At 43.5% G+C, this 14,611-nt stretch overlaps 1 protein-coding gene across 5 annotated transcripts in view; it reads right to left on the reverse strand.

The window, feature by feature from the left end:
• The window catches only part of CAMK1D (calcium/calmodulin dependent protein kinase ID), a 218,574-nt gene that overhangs the window by 190,354 nt on the left and 13,609 nt on the right, over nt 1-14,611 (reverse strand). Inside the window, exon 1 of one of the 5 annotated variants that reach the window (XM_068670027.1) lies at nt 9,863-9,882. The exons of the other annotated variants lie outside the window; for them this stretch is intronic. Within the exon in view, the coding sequence (XP_068526128.1) occupies nt 9,863-9,867 (5 nt within the window). The 5' untranslated portion in view covers nt 9,868-9,882. Of the gene's footprint in view, nt 1-9,862; nt 9,883-14,611 lie in introns of those variants that run through there. 5 annotated transcript variants of the gene reach the window in all.

The following is a 14,611-nucleotide window of genomic DNA, read 5'->3' on the forward strand; positions in this document are numbered from 1 at the left end:
AGCTGCATTAGGGGGGAGAGAGCTGTAGGGAAGTCACAGAGATTAACTAAAAATAGTCAAAGAGCCACGGAGGAACAGTCTTGTTCTAAACTCTTTATGCAACTTAAGATAAAACCAACCCAGATGACCAGGCAAGCCATGTGTGAAGTAATTCAGCAGCTCCCCATCACGAGGGAGGATGAACTCCATGGCTGGTGAACCCACAATAACTCATGTACCACTGGGGTCCAGCCAGGGGCTGGAGGGGGCCAGCTGGGAAAGAGACTCTCGTCTCATTCCAGCCTGATATATACAAGAGAAAATCTGTTTATTTAGAGAATCATTCATCGGTTTCAGTGGGGAGGGAGGTTAAAGCTTTATTTGTGATTCTCTAAAACCACTTGCTTTTAATTCACTGCCTAATCCTCAGGAGGCATGTAAACCAGACATTTTTTTACATAGAAATAAAAGAGGCCATTCAATTACATTCAGGCTGTGTTGAAAACAAATTGGAACATTACTAAAGAGCAGACACTGCCAAATGAAGGAAATCTTTTCCAAGTGCAAGGCTACCAGTTAAACACAAACCAGAGAGCAGCCAAGGCCCACTTGTACAGGTGCCTTCTCTTGTTCTCCATGTGCCGTGCACCCAAAAGGCACATCCCTTTGTACATGTTGCGTATGCGTGGATTACAATATGTTCAATGAGTATAAACACATTTCTATTTGCAGCAAGAGAGGAAGACCACATACAAGTGGAAAACACTGATCAGCTAAGAGCATCTGCTGGATTAAAACTCATCAGATCAAATATAAAGCATGAGCTAATTAATTATATGTCCAACTTGATGGAAGTGTATGATACTGCTGGGCATTTATACAGATAATGAGACTAAACAGAGTTACAGCTAATGAGTAAACATTTTTTGACTGCATATTGAAGGCCACATTCGGGGCTTAAACCAGTCTTTGAAGCATGAGAAATCAAAAAGGGTATGTAATAAGGAATGGGGGAAGGATAACCCACACATCTGCTTTCTATGTCCCCCTCCACAGCATTTTGTGGAGGCCACAAAGCAAGGGAAGAGGAGAGACAATGCTACTGACACTGCATTGGCAATGAAATTAGGGCGTGAAGAGCAACAGAAGTCATTAGGAAATTATGTGCATGGTTGAGCCCTCACCTTCCTCTCCTCTCTCACTTGCTCATGCCTACATATACAATTTCCTATTACACCTACACATACAGCTTCATACTTCGCATCTTTAAACCTCTTTAATCTGTATCTAAAAGGGCAAATTTAGTAGGATGGCACTAGGCGGAAAGTCTTTCTTAGCAAAGACCACAGCTACTGCTCTTCTGAAAGCCCCAACTGCTGCCTCTACCGCTCAAGTCAATGTGTCATCCCGAGCCAGTGGTTACACGTTGGCTTTCTGCACAGAGATGACAGGTTTGCCCATTCTTTCTGATTTGGTCTTTGTCATCTTGGGGAGAAAAAGCATGTGTCTCATCACGAAGCACTTGGGAAGGCAGCACATCTTATCAACTCAAAACACACAGCTGAGGATACTGAAACAATTGGTACGAAAAGAACGAGAATTGGGAATAAGGCCCCAAACTCTTTATTTCTACACATGCTGAGTCTTCACTGGGAAGAAATGGGTCACTTCTAGCAATCCTGGAAAACAAGAAACCTGGGCCCGTCACAGTGGGGTTGGTATCTCAAAATTTGAAGCCACCCTGCCTTGTGTTTGCTTCTGCCCTTTCTGTTTCACCAGTTCTGTTTGCCAGCACTGTAGTGGCTACTGGCCAAACTCTGCTCTCACTTACACCATTGTAAAAATTATAATAATAAACTCCATTAAAGTCAATAAGCCACAGTGAGATTAGGTGCTCATGCTTTGGAAAGCAGCCAAATGGAGAACAGATTTTGGCCATGGTGCAGCAGAAAGCCTGGTGGCACACAGCTCCCCGCTCCGCAGAGGTGTTCTCCAGCCAGCCCCCAGCACAACACCCCTTTATGCTCTCTTCAGCCATCCCAACTATCCCAAAATGCAGCCATGCTCCCACCATTCACCCAAGGCAGTGTGCACAGGCTTCCAGGTTCATCAAATCCCTGCAATATCAAACAGGAGATTAAAATTCCCTGGGATCCACACAAATCTGGTACTTAAAAAGTACCGGAGTGAACCCTGCTAGATGGTGTTTTTGCATTGCTGGTAAAGGGCTTTCCAGCAAGATTTGCAACCAGATAGTTACATTAATTTGAATGATTTCCTTGACACAAAGCTCCCCCACTGATCTGTGCGCCCCACAGAAATGGACAAGTTACATTCATATTAAGTAGCTTCCAAAACATATTAAATCCCTAAAACTGAGCTCATATAAACATAGCTACATGCTTTAAGCGACACCAGGAAAGAAAACACAGTGATGTCATGGTCCCGGCTCCTCTCATCTCTTCCTCCATCTCTGCCCTGGATTAGCCTACCCCCTGGTTATTGCTTTAGGAAACTATGGGCCGCAGACAGCCTTAGTCATCCAAGAAGTCCTTTTTCCACTGGGAACTTTCACACTTCTATCTTTAGCTCTCACAGGCCTCAAGGTTACTCCCAGACACTTTTCCTTCCTTGGGGGGGTCTGCATGGGGGTAAACTGGGGTACCCAAACACTGCTGATCTCTGGCAGGGGAGGATTATCCCTCATGTTGGGGTCTTGGTGCTCTTGGAGTGCTAGGTTGGGAAAGCTTGTGCAAAGCCTGGGCATCCTGGGTGAAAGGAGCATCCCTGGTCAGGAAGTCAAAGACATTTGGGACACCCCAGGGTCCTTCAAGCCTCTTTGCTCCATCACCTGCCAAAAGGCCAGCCCAGCTCAGCCTTTGAAAGAGAACTATGACCACAAGTCTGTCTGGCAGCACTTCTTTGTCTCCTCCCAGATGTCTCCCCATCTCTCAAAGGAGACGGTCAGCTACAAGCTGCAGTCTGGACTTTGAATCTATGTAGGTTGTAGCTCTAGTTCACAAGAGAATAAATTTGCCCCTTATGTCTGGCCACGTGTATCCCTGCCTATATGGAAGCACCTGGTAGAGCCATGCTCACACGTGCTACAGGAGATCACACGCCACCTAAAAAGCTTAAGTGGGAGGGCACAACACAAAGAAGCAAATCTCTGAATAGCTCAGGATGAAAGACCAGGGCAGAGGATTAGCTGAAGACATGGGCAAAGGCCAAACCCTGATTCCCACAATTAAATGGCTGAGATGAAACGAGAGAGTTGGCCAACGCGTCTGGTCAAGGTATTAGCGATGGGAACACGTGCACCTATAAGAGGGATCGTGGATGGTTATAGCCAGGCTGCTGCTGGCACCATGCTGATATAATTCCCATCTGGCCATTTTATTTATTATTACAAGAGGTCTTCTAATTACCTTTCAGCCCTTTGCAAGTTACCTGCAAATGGAAACTTAAGTCAAATTACAATCAGATTATGGCAAGGCAGAGGCAGCTCTTCTGCACAATCCCTCCCTGCAGTCAATAGCAGTAGACAGCACTTGCCTGGGATTTTTAAAGTGGATTTCAAAGCAGTTTTGAAAAGAGGAATATCCTGTTCTTTATCCTCAGTTATCAGATGGAAAAACTGACACACAAAACAGTTGCGGTGTAAAAAATACCATAATGAATATTACATTCATTAGACCATATGGTCTGGAGGACATCAGAACTAGCTACAAACTAGTTTCAGTTTGGAAAGGAAAAATAATCTTTTTTATTATTATTTCTCTCACTTTTCAAGGCAACATTCACATTTTGCAACACTTGAAAATGTTTAAAAAAAGATTTAACAAGCCAAGTGAAATATTTCACTTCAAAAAAAAAAAAAAATTATCCAGACAAAAATTAAACAAAAATCCCATTTAGGGGGGTCTGGGCTACCTACCCTGCCCAAATCCATTGTTCACCACTCTAATTTTAGGTTATTGTCTCTCTGAATTTCCCCACAGAGATCCTCATTTCTGTCTGGAAATTTTGTGTAAGTGCAAAAAAGAGAGACTTGGCAGTGAATGCAAGACTTTCAGGACATCCAAAAATCTTGTAAGTCCTGGTCGGCAGGAGCTCCACACGCTTTGCTCACGTGCATGCATAAAAATCAATGTATGCTTTCATCCAACGTGTACAGCCCCAGCTCCAGACACAAGTAGTAAATCCATCCCATCCCAGGTGCGGAGGATATTCTAGGCACACATGGCAGAGTGCATGCACACACATCCCAGATAGAAATAGCAGTGCTTTAATGCATTGTATGGGGTCTCTATAGGGTCTGCCAGGGAGAGAAGGGAGCTGGTTGGAGCTGGAGGCGTCTCTCTTCATTTACTGGGTTATAAAGCAAATATTTATTTCCATTATTGCCTCTCCTTTTGCAGGACATGTCACACTAAAAACGAGGGGGCCACCTGTACAGCAGCCTCTCATTTCATACCCTATAGCGTGGGTCCTTTTGAATAAAGATTTAAAAGTCAAAACCATCTGAACCCATGTAATTTCTCTTTTTTTGTTGTTGTTTTTGTTTTTTTTCCAGCTGGCTACTGAAAAACAATGCAAAGGGAGATTTTGCTTTTTGTGTTGTGTTTTTTTTTTGTTTGTTTTAATTTTTTTTTTTTTTTTTTTTGCAAAGCAATCAATTTAATCTACTCTGAAGAAAAGATTAATTAAACTGAGTCTACAATCAGATGCAGATGAACCAGATCTGACTCCTCAGCATGGACACCAGCGCCGAATTGTCCCAGGGTCACTCAAGCACAGCTGCTCCCAGCACCTTCTCCCTGGGAATATAGTTCAATCTCTGCAGTTGCTGGTTGGGTTAAAAATCAAAACCTCAAAGAAACAGCACGTTTCTGGCTCTTGTACAGCCAAGCGAGGCAAATGTCTTCCTAAGATTTGCTTCCTAGTCAAGGAGAAGCGATGGGGAAGATGCTGGAACAACCACACGCTGCTGCAGATGAACAACTAATCATCACAGAAGTGTTGGCCCCTGACCCTGAGAGCTCAAAATGTACATTCAGGCAAGAAATACAAAATATAGTGAGAGGCTGGCACTGACAGATGGCAGAAATTACTTGATTAGTATTTTTTAAAGGTTGCCGTGCAGAAGATACCATAGATCCCATCCTGCTCACTGCAGCGTTTGCATCTCAGCAAGTTTCACTTCACCAACAACTTCTTCTCCTTTTGAATATAATCATCACAAATTCCCCAGGATACAGGGTCTGACACTTGTACTATACAGGGTGCAAATTCGCTAGACTTAAAGACAATTTTCCCATTAGGTGAAGAGAAGGTAAGGAAAGTGCTCAGCAGCCACATGCAAATTCTAAAAGACCAAATTTCTCCTTAAAAGATGTGTGTGTCTGAGCTACCCCCACTCCTGACCCCTATGTTGTGCCATGAAGTATGTGCTAGACTGGCACATACATCTGGAGGTGTATAGGAGATGTTTCAGCCCATGTTCCCACCAGCTGGGTAACAGCCAGCCCTGAACTGGAAAACATCTAACTGTGGGGTTAGAGTCCAGAAGAGGATGCTGATGAGTGCTTCTCACTGTTCTGCGATCCAAGAAAGAAAAAATAAGTTGGATCTTTTTTTCTGTGATTTTTCCTTTAAAACCATCTAAGAAGCACCTTTAATGTGGCACATCCCTGTATGATACATATTTCTCCATCCCTCTTGCCCCCTTGTATTTTATTTGGTAGCTCACCTACATGGATAAGGTTGAGGGGTTTGGTTTGTTCTTCCAGTTCTTGTAGGGCTCACTCTCTGGCCCCAGCAATCTGCAACCACTGGCTTTGTAACACCCAGCCATCATTGCTTGGTGCAAGAGAGGCAGATTTATGCACACGATCTCTCACAGCAGCACTAATGCAACCAGCAAAGCCAGGACAAGAAGCAATGGACACAAACTGGAACACAAGAGGATCCATCCAAACACCAGGCAGCACTTCTGTGCTGTGGGGGTGACGGAGCAGTGGCACAGGCTACCCAGAGAGGCTGTGGGGTCTCCTCCTTGGGGATCTCCAAAAGCTGCCTGGACGTGGTGCTGGGCACCCTGCTTGGGATGGCTCTGCTGGAGCAGGGGTGGGACCAGATGAACCCAGAGGTCCCTGCCACCTCAGCCACCACTCTGTTTCTGTGAAAGCCAGCAGGGCACCAAGTTGCCAAAACGAACCAAATCATTGCTTTAGAGCCCAACCATCCCCTTGCCACAGGAGGGAAGAAGACGTTGCCAGCTGGAGGATGGTTCAGAGAAAAGGGAGCTGAAGAAAGCCCTGGTGTGGAGCTGGAGTTTCCATTCCCCACCCGTCCATACCTTTGCCAACCTTCCTCTGCCCAAAACCACATTTCCCTAAAGAAATGCTCAATCAAAGACATCCCCAGGTGGCTGAGCCTCCACTCTTGCCGACTTTACCACGAGAAGGCAGAAAGCAGCTCCTTCCACCAACCACTGAACCTGGAGCAAAGAAATCCTGCCTTTCTGCATAATGACCCAGAAGTAATTTTAAGCAGATTGTCCACGTTGACGTGAAACCACAAGATCCAAATCACCTTTCAGTGCAAACACAAACTGAGATAGAAATCAGGCATGTGCATTAAAGGCCTATAAGGCATACACACACTAAATAAATAAATTAAATTTTTTAAAAAAGAATCTCACCACTGCAAAGAGTAATGATGCCAGCTATTTTCAAGCAAAGGTAGAGTTAATGTTTAATGACTGTGGATGCTGCTTTTATAAAGACAAAGATCACAGAGGATTCCTAATGGGTTACAAACCCAGGATGAAATTCTCACACCAGAGGTTTTTCAGGAAAACAACCCGAGTGCTTTGAGTGGGGATGTGTGTGGTTTTACTTTTTCTTTGCAAGAGGTTATTTGAAAATGACCAACATCAAAGGAATGCCTGCTTTGTGCCAGATCCAGGGAGAGAAAACAGTGCTACCGCCAGCCTCAGCGGACCAAAAAAGATTGTCTTAAGTTTCCAGAGATAATTGGACATCTGGCAAATGAAACGAAAAAGTGAAGAGCATAAAGTGAGATCCAACCAAAAAAAAAAAAGTTTTGACTTTTGCCAGCATTGTTTAATGGAAGATTTTACATGCTGAATTTTTAATTATCACTCCTTGGGTCCTTTTTTCTACCTGACTGCACATCACTGACTGCCACGCTAGGGCAGTCTTCCAGGTATGTTGTAGTTCCATAACACCAAGAAAATTGTGCAAGCAAAGTGAAAGTTCTGGATCCAGACAAGAAAGGAGAAGACGCCGTACCCGTCACATCCCTGGGACATCTGGGTGTGGCTCACAGAAAGAACCCAATCCCGCAAAGCCACATTGGCATTAACTTACTTGGCCAGCAATAGTCCCACCAAAGAGCTGCAGGTTCAGAAACATGACAATCAACCAATTTTCTCAAGGGTGAATACAGACAAATCACATAACCTATATTTTGAAGCTGGCTGTTGATTGTGGTGACCCAGCTTGAGGTACCTTTGGCCTAATTTCAAATGAGTTCATTACGTGCAGCAGACCACCAAGACTATTAAATGTTTGCTCTTACCTCTAAGACCATGAGGAGGCAAAGAAGAAAGCTTAGGGCAGTGTTTGTATTACCAACAGTGTTCACCCAGCTCACTCCTCCTGACAGCAGCACATCAGCTCCCCCACCCTCCTGTGATGAGGGTCATGCAGGGCTCTCCTGCATTCATCTCAGGACCCAAATGTCAGGGATGCTACTGAAAAACCTGTAAGAGTATCCTACTCCTGTGCCATTTAATGCCATTTAAGACCCTGTTATTTCAGCCAACTTGCATCTCACACAATGTGCCCATCTCCAGCACATCCAGTCTTCGTGTGGCTGTTTCAGACACCCTAGGACATCCGAAATGACACTGAATGCCTAAATTTAGGTAACTACCCCCGGTCCTTATCAGTGCAGTGAATCCCCCTAGCCTCTTTCCTTCTTTTAAAAATTCCTGGGTAACAGTAGATTAGTCTGAAAAAGAGCAGTGCTTTCTAAATTTCTGCAGATCCTGTGATACAGAAGGCAAACAAATTATGTATTTTTTCCCATATTTCTTTAGTATTCTGAAGGACAACCAAGTTTTAGACATTTCACCTAACGCACAGACTCATCTGAGAACAAACCCAAATTAAATGCAAGAAAATGTTTTTGTTCAAGGCCCAGCTCATTGCCTTGGGTTATTCTTTCTGCTACGGTCCTCTTCCCAGAAAAGCTAAAGCTATCCAAAGATAAGAAACAACACATTTCCTCTGCCTGTGATGGAGGAAAGTTATTTTTCTGAGCTCTCAGAGTTTATTTTATTTGTAAAAGGTTGCTTGATTAAATAGGAACCTGTTAATATGCTGAGTTTTCTTTTTAAAGGGCATTTCATAAAGGCTGGTGTTCCCTTATTGCAGTTTCTATGCCACCAAGAAAAGTATTTGTGGTGTATCAACAGTGTGCTAAGCTAAATACATTTTTCCCCCTCTCACCCTGCCAAGATATTTCTGCAGGGCAGTTTTACAAAATGACTTAAAAGGGCTCTGGTTCATGTTGGTTACAGCTCAGTGCCAAGCAGATAAAGGCCACCAAGGACCAGACGTCCCTTCTGCAACCCCACCGGTTCTGGCTGTTCCTGCAACACCATCCCCATGGCTCAGGCTGCCCCGATCAGGCAAAGCAGCTGCAGGATGAGATCTGGTTCATGGCTCCCATCCTACTTAGTTTTTTTCAGCTGCTGTGATGAGCTCTCAGTGGGATTACAAACACGGTCCCTTATATTATTAAGAAATGTACGGAACAACCTCTCAGGAGGCTCTCGGTCACCTTTCAGTCATCCACACCTATCAGAAAAGCAATTACTTGCTTAATATTTTGGCTCCTGCTGAAATCCCTTTGACTTCACGTCTCTAATAGGATTCAGCAGGTGCTTGGGGATAAGTGTACCTGGCAGTATTCATAAGCAAATTAATCATGCACTAAACAAGGTGAAGTCTTAATAAATGTTTTAGTGAACTGTAACCTTACATCACGAAGGAAAATTCACTTCAAGAACATCTCTATGCAGGTCTGAAAGGACACTACGCTTTGCCTGTGGAGCAGTGGAAGTATTTCATAAGAATAAAAAGCAATACAAATAAAATCTGAATGTCAAGATGCAAATATTGGGACCTTAATCCAGGAAGGCATCAGTGGTTTGCTAATGCAGTCCTTGTTTGACACATGATTTGAGAACACCCACATGGCTCCTTCAGCAATGCTATTCTCCTACTCATGGCCCAGCTGAGCATCCTTTTCCACCAGAGCTCCTTGCTTATAGCAGCCATAGGTTGAAGGGTGAAACCTTCACCTATTTACCTCCCCTGCAACCTTATGAGGAATTCAACAGGACATCCATCAGCTGGCACTGGTCTTCAAAGTGGAAAAAGACACAGCAGTTTACCTTCCAAGTATATAACTCTGCATGATAAAACTATTTAGACTTGGAAATTTTTCTGATGAACGCCAAATGCCCTATAGCAGCAAACTTCACCAGCAGTTCCAAATCACGCAGATCAAATGAAATCCCGCTTTCCAGTTTATGCACTAATTTTACCTTTTTCCAGAATCAGAGAAAAAAACAGAATGCATTCTGCCTACAAAAAAAAGTTGCTTTTTAAAAAACAGTAGTGCTGCAGTGACTGGAAACACAATTACATTCCTGCTGCATCTCACAGGTACCACTGTGTTCCCCACAAAGACATGGAAATGAAGATATTACTCCAATTGCTTTAATTGTTCTTTGAAGGTGCTTCAGAAAGCTTGTAACTTCAGGGTCACCATGGATACTCACCACATTGACTTCAGCAATCGAAGTGATTTTTCAAGAGGGACAAAAACGGTTAGACGCTGAAAAACATAATTAACTGATAACTAACAAATCAGTAATGATACCAGCTTATTTTCAAGACAAGACCATGTTGTCTTATCACTGAAGAGCTCTTCAGGGCAATACAAATCTGCATCCACTGCTTTGCAAATCCCACTCTGTCGGCAGCATGATGAGAAAACCACTCTCATTTTCTTTTTCTCCCACTTATAACCTGGCTTGCACAGGAGGGGAAAATTGCCTCACAGCTCTACAGCTGCTTCCAATCATCTCCCTGATGTCCATCTGCCAGCAAACCTCTGCTGCAAAACCCATCAGCAGGAGGGATTTGGGAGCTAAGAGACATTTCTGGAACGTCTTTGTGCCCTGCCAGAATTCCAACACACTGAAAAATTACAACAGTCTCAGAAGATGAAATGTGTTTCAGTTGGTTTCTCTCTCTTGTCCCATTTCTAGTGTTTTCGAAACTGATGGGGCTGTCCACCTCCTTTTGGAGTCAGTGGTGTTGTCAGGAAAGGGAGCAGGTTCTTGCAGAAGCATGTCCCACAAAAAAACATCAACTGAAAAACACCAGCATCACAGCCAAGTTCCCAACACACTCAAATATAACATAAGACAATGGTGGAGATTGCTGCCACATTGCCATAACAAAAACAACACCTTGCACAGTACATGTTGAACATTTTGCATAGCAAGCTTTAATCAGTTACATCTCAAATTGAGTTCCAAGGTAGGTTGGTGACTGACAGACAGGAAAACCAGGCCAGAGAGATGCTGCAACTTTTCCAAGGTCATAAAAAAGTCCAGTGGCACAGTCAGAAATGAAATCCAAGTGTCCTGAATCATTATCTAGTGCTCTTCCACCCAATGCCACCGATGCCTCTACCACTAGTCCACATCACCTCCACAGCTCATGACTTTACAAAGCCAAACTCCTGAGGTTTTGACCAGCTGTGGGTACCAATACAGTGGTACCAACATGGTGAGCCAGCAACGGTGATGGGCCCAAGAAACTGGTTGGCAAAGTAAAGGGAAAACCTGTGCCTTTGCAATTACCCTCATGTGAGCCCGTGCATGGCAGGGAAAACTCTCCATATTTAAGTTTTCTATTGAATCCTTCCCATACGAAGCATCACAAAGCAGCTCAAATAATCCAACCCTGCTGGGACACCAGGTATTTCAGCCTGGTGAGCCAATTCCAAAGAAACACCAAGCACATCTAACTCCCTGTCTTCGATGATGTTTGAAGGGCTCTCATTGCCCTGCATGACCCCACTTCCCCTCCGTCTGTCACTGCCACATGCAAGTGGTGCAGAGAGAGAGAAGGGCTTCTCAAGGGCATCAAAATTGGTTTAACGCTGTCTCATTGACATCAAAAGCCAGCTCTCATTATTTTTATTGGGAGCACAGTTAGGCCACTACAGATAAATCCCAGCCCGGATACTTTTTTGACGCTTGCCTGCACTTGTCATGACCAGAGACAGAACATGCCAAGAAATGAAATTTCTATTGCATTTCAGAGTTCAGACACTGACATGGCAGCTGTAATAAAATCTACCATAAGTGCTGATGCCACCTAATAAAAAGGACTGATCTGAGGATGGAGAGCTAAACACAGCACGACAGCTGGCTGTACAAGAAGGAGGACTTTGGTCTGGAATCTCAGGAGACAGCACGCATTTTCCTAGTTGCATCCTCAGCAGACATCTCATCCAGTGCCCGTCCAGCATTGCTTTTGCCGCCAAAAGCTTCATAGCAGAACACGCTCAGCTATGTTAAAAGCTGGCAAGAAGTCCATCAACCTTACAGATACAGTAAGTGATGTTTAAAGATAACTTAGCTTGACTGTTTATTAGACAGAGTTTCGTGTCAAGGCTTCAGGCAGATCTAAAAGTTTATTCCACACCACTCTGTGATGAAAAGCAGCCAAATATAAACTCAAAGGCTGATTTTCTCCCTGTCTGGGATCTCTGATACATTTGCAGGTATGCCAAAAATTAATTAAGAGATGTTAAGAGAGACCAACGTGGTCACAGGGCCCAGTTCTTTCCTGAAACACATTTTGGGTTGTCCGGGGAGGTGATGTAGTCACCATCCATGGGGAGGTTGAAGGAAAGGTTGGACGTGGTGCTTAAGGACAGGGCTTAGTGTGTGACATTGGTGGTAGGGGGATGGCTGGACCAGATGATCTTGGAGGGCTTTTCCAACTTAATGATTCTATGATTCTATAAGGTCTTCCAATGTCCAGACTCTGCTTTCATTTATTTCGGGGGGAACATTTTTTTTTTTTTTTAAAAAAAGACATAATACTGTGCTGAAACTCTGTAATTTGTCCTTACAGACCATGATACACACAAGTATTTAGCAAGAGCCATAGTAGAAACAGATGCCAGCAGATGGTATTATCCTGAACAAAATCAATTAAGGACGTTTACAATATGTCAAAAGTGCAGCTACAAAAACAAAGAGTAGACCTGTACATCTGTTTGTTGATGAAGCCATGAGTATCTGATGGTTAGCCAACACGCCACAAAAGACCGAGGAGCTGCAGCAACACTAATAGTACATAAGGAAATACCATGCATATTCAGATACTTCAATAGTCATCAGAAAATACAAGATGTTGAGCAGAAACTGAGTAACCAGATACTGGAAGTCCATATGTCATGCATAAATGTAGCAAAAATACAAGCATACGAGTTTTCAGTATCACAGATTTTGTAAGAACTGAGATTTGCTCAGAAATTGTAGCAACAGGAGTCGTATGGTAATGATAACTTAAAAAATACTCTTCTCCTCCATAACACAATCCTCTGGTATATTTAAAAGGCTGCTGGGAATGCTGTCACCTTGCCTGAAATAAAAAAGAAAAATGCTTACATTTCCCTAAAAGTATCCCAGTGGCAATCAAAGTTAGAGGCATAATGAGCTATGCAGCCAGGTACATCAGTGGCATCTTGTAAACTATGTAAAAGACAAAGGGACTGAGGGAATCCCAGAGCTATTCGTATGGGGAACATGGACTGAGGGAATCCCAGAGTTATTTGTATGGAGAACAGAAATCGTTTATCCTTGAGTTTCCCATGGAGAGGATGAGAGGTGCATACATTTTACATGAGGAAAAAAATTAAGTTTTCTGTGCCAGCTTCATTACACCACGCTACACTAGTGCATTTGAAGGATGGAGACTCGATTATGGAAGAAAAATGTAAAACCAGAAAATACGTACAGACTGGAGACTCACATGAGCTGAAAGAAGCCAGCTGCTGTTGCACACCATTTAGCAGCAAAACACAAAGTCACAGGGTGGCTGAGGTGGGAAGGGACCTCTGGGTCTGTCTGGTCCCACCCCCGCTCCAGCAGGGCCACCCAGAGCAGGGTGCCCAGCATGGCTTTTGGAAATCTGCAAGGAGGAGACCCCACAGCCTCTCTGGGCAGCCTGTGCCACTGTTCCATCACCCACACAGTGCAGAAATGTTTCCAGGTGTTCAGAGGGATCCTCTTGTGTTCCAGTTTGTGCCCACTGCGTCTTGTCCTGGTGCTGGGCAGAACAAGTTCAGATTTCACAGTGCTTCTCCCTCCTTCTTATTCTTTTCAATTTCACCTAATTCTTTTCAATTCCTGCTGACAGTCCTACAAACCACAATTCTTCATTTTTTAATGCTCTCCCAGCCTGGCTTCCCCAGCACTGCCCTGTTACAGCACCTAAACACAGCCAGCACTCTCCAGCAGCCACCTCATCCTCGAGGGTGGCATTTATTGTCATGGTCCCTGTAACCTCTTCTTATTTGTGGTTTTCTGCAGATACGCATCTCTGTGAACAGGGATGGGGCTGTCCCAGTCCCTGTCTGCTGCAATGTGATGAAAGGTCTGGTATTAAAATAGATGATTGTATCACCTCAATGTACACTGCTTGTTATTTAATTCCTAGGGAACTCGTACCAAGTTTCTCCTTCATTTGCTGCCAAACACTTAAAATATTCAGAAAGATTTACATTAAGTGGTAAAAAGGGCTGAGGACCAGGCTTCCTTAAGGACCCTGGAAAAATACAGGCTTAGCACTGAGTGAAAAGCATACTTAGATGCTATATTGAAGCAATGCATCATTCATTTTTACCATGGCCCAGACGACAGTATCATTAGGCTGGAGATGGATAAGTGAAAAATGATCTGGTGAATGTCACTGTGGGCCATGCAGGACTTTATCCAAACAGTCCTGAAAGCAGATGACTGGGTAGGGATCGTTAAGATAAAAAAACTTAAGGCTTTGAGAATGACATTCCTGGAAAAAAAGTGTTGCATATTTATATTTAATCCGCTTTGTAAATTGATTTTGTCATGTTACCTTGTCAAACCATTGAACAAACTGCATAATTGCTTAAGCAGCATTGACGGAGATGTGACAGATTATTCAAGCATTGTGATTCTTTGTTCTCATATATCTCATTAAGAAATGATGATTGGTTCCATTTACAGCTCTTAAGTTGAATTCAGCAACTGCTGACACACGAATGCGACCTGGCATCCACCAATTTTTTATTGTTCTCACTCAGATATTGTCCCCGGCGAAGTGGCTCTTGCAAACCATTTCAGTGCAGTGGCTGATGATTTTTTAACGATGCGAGACAAAGAAAAAAAAAAAAAAACAACACATGTCACCTCTTTGCTGATTTATAGCTTCTATGGAATGGAAAGAAGGAAAACTTTGTATTT

Source organism: Anas acuta, chromosome 1 (assembly GCF_963932015.1).
Source record: "Anas acuta chromosome 1, bAnaAcu1.1, whole genome shotgun sequence".
NCBI classification, from domain to species: Eukaryota; Metazoa; Chordata; class Aves; order Anseriformes; family Anatidae; genus Anas; species Anas acuta.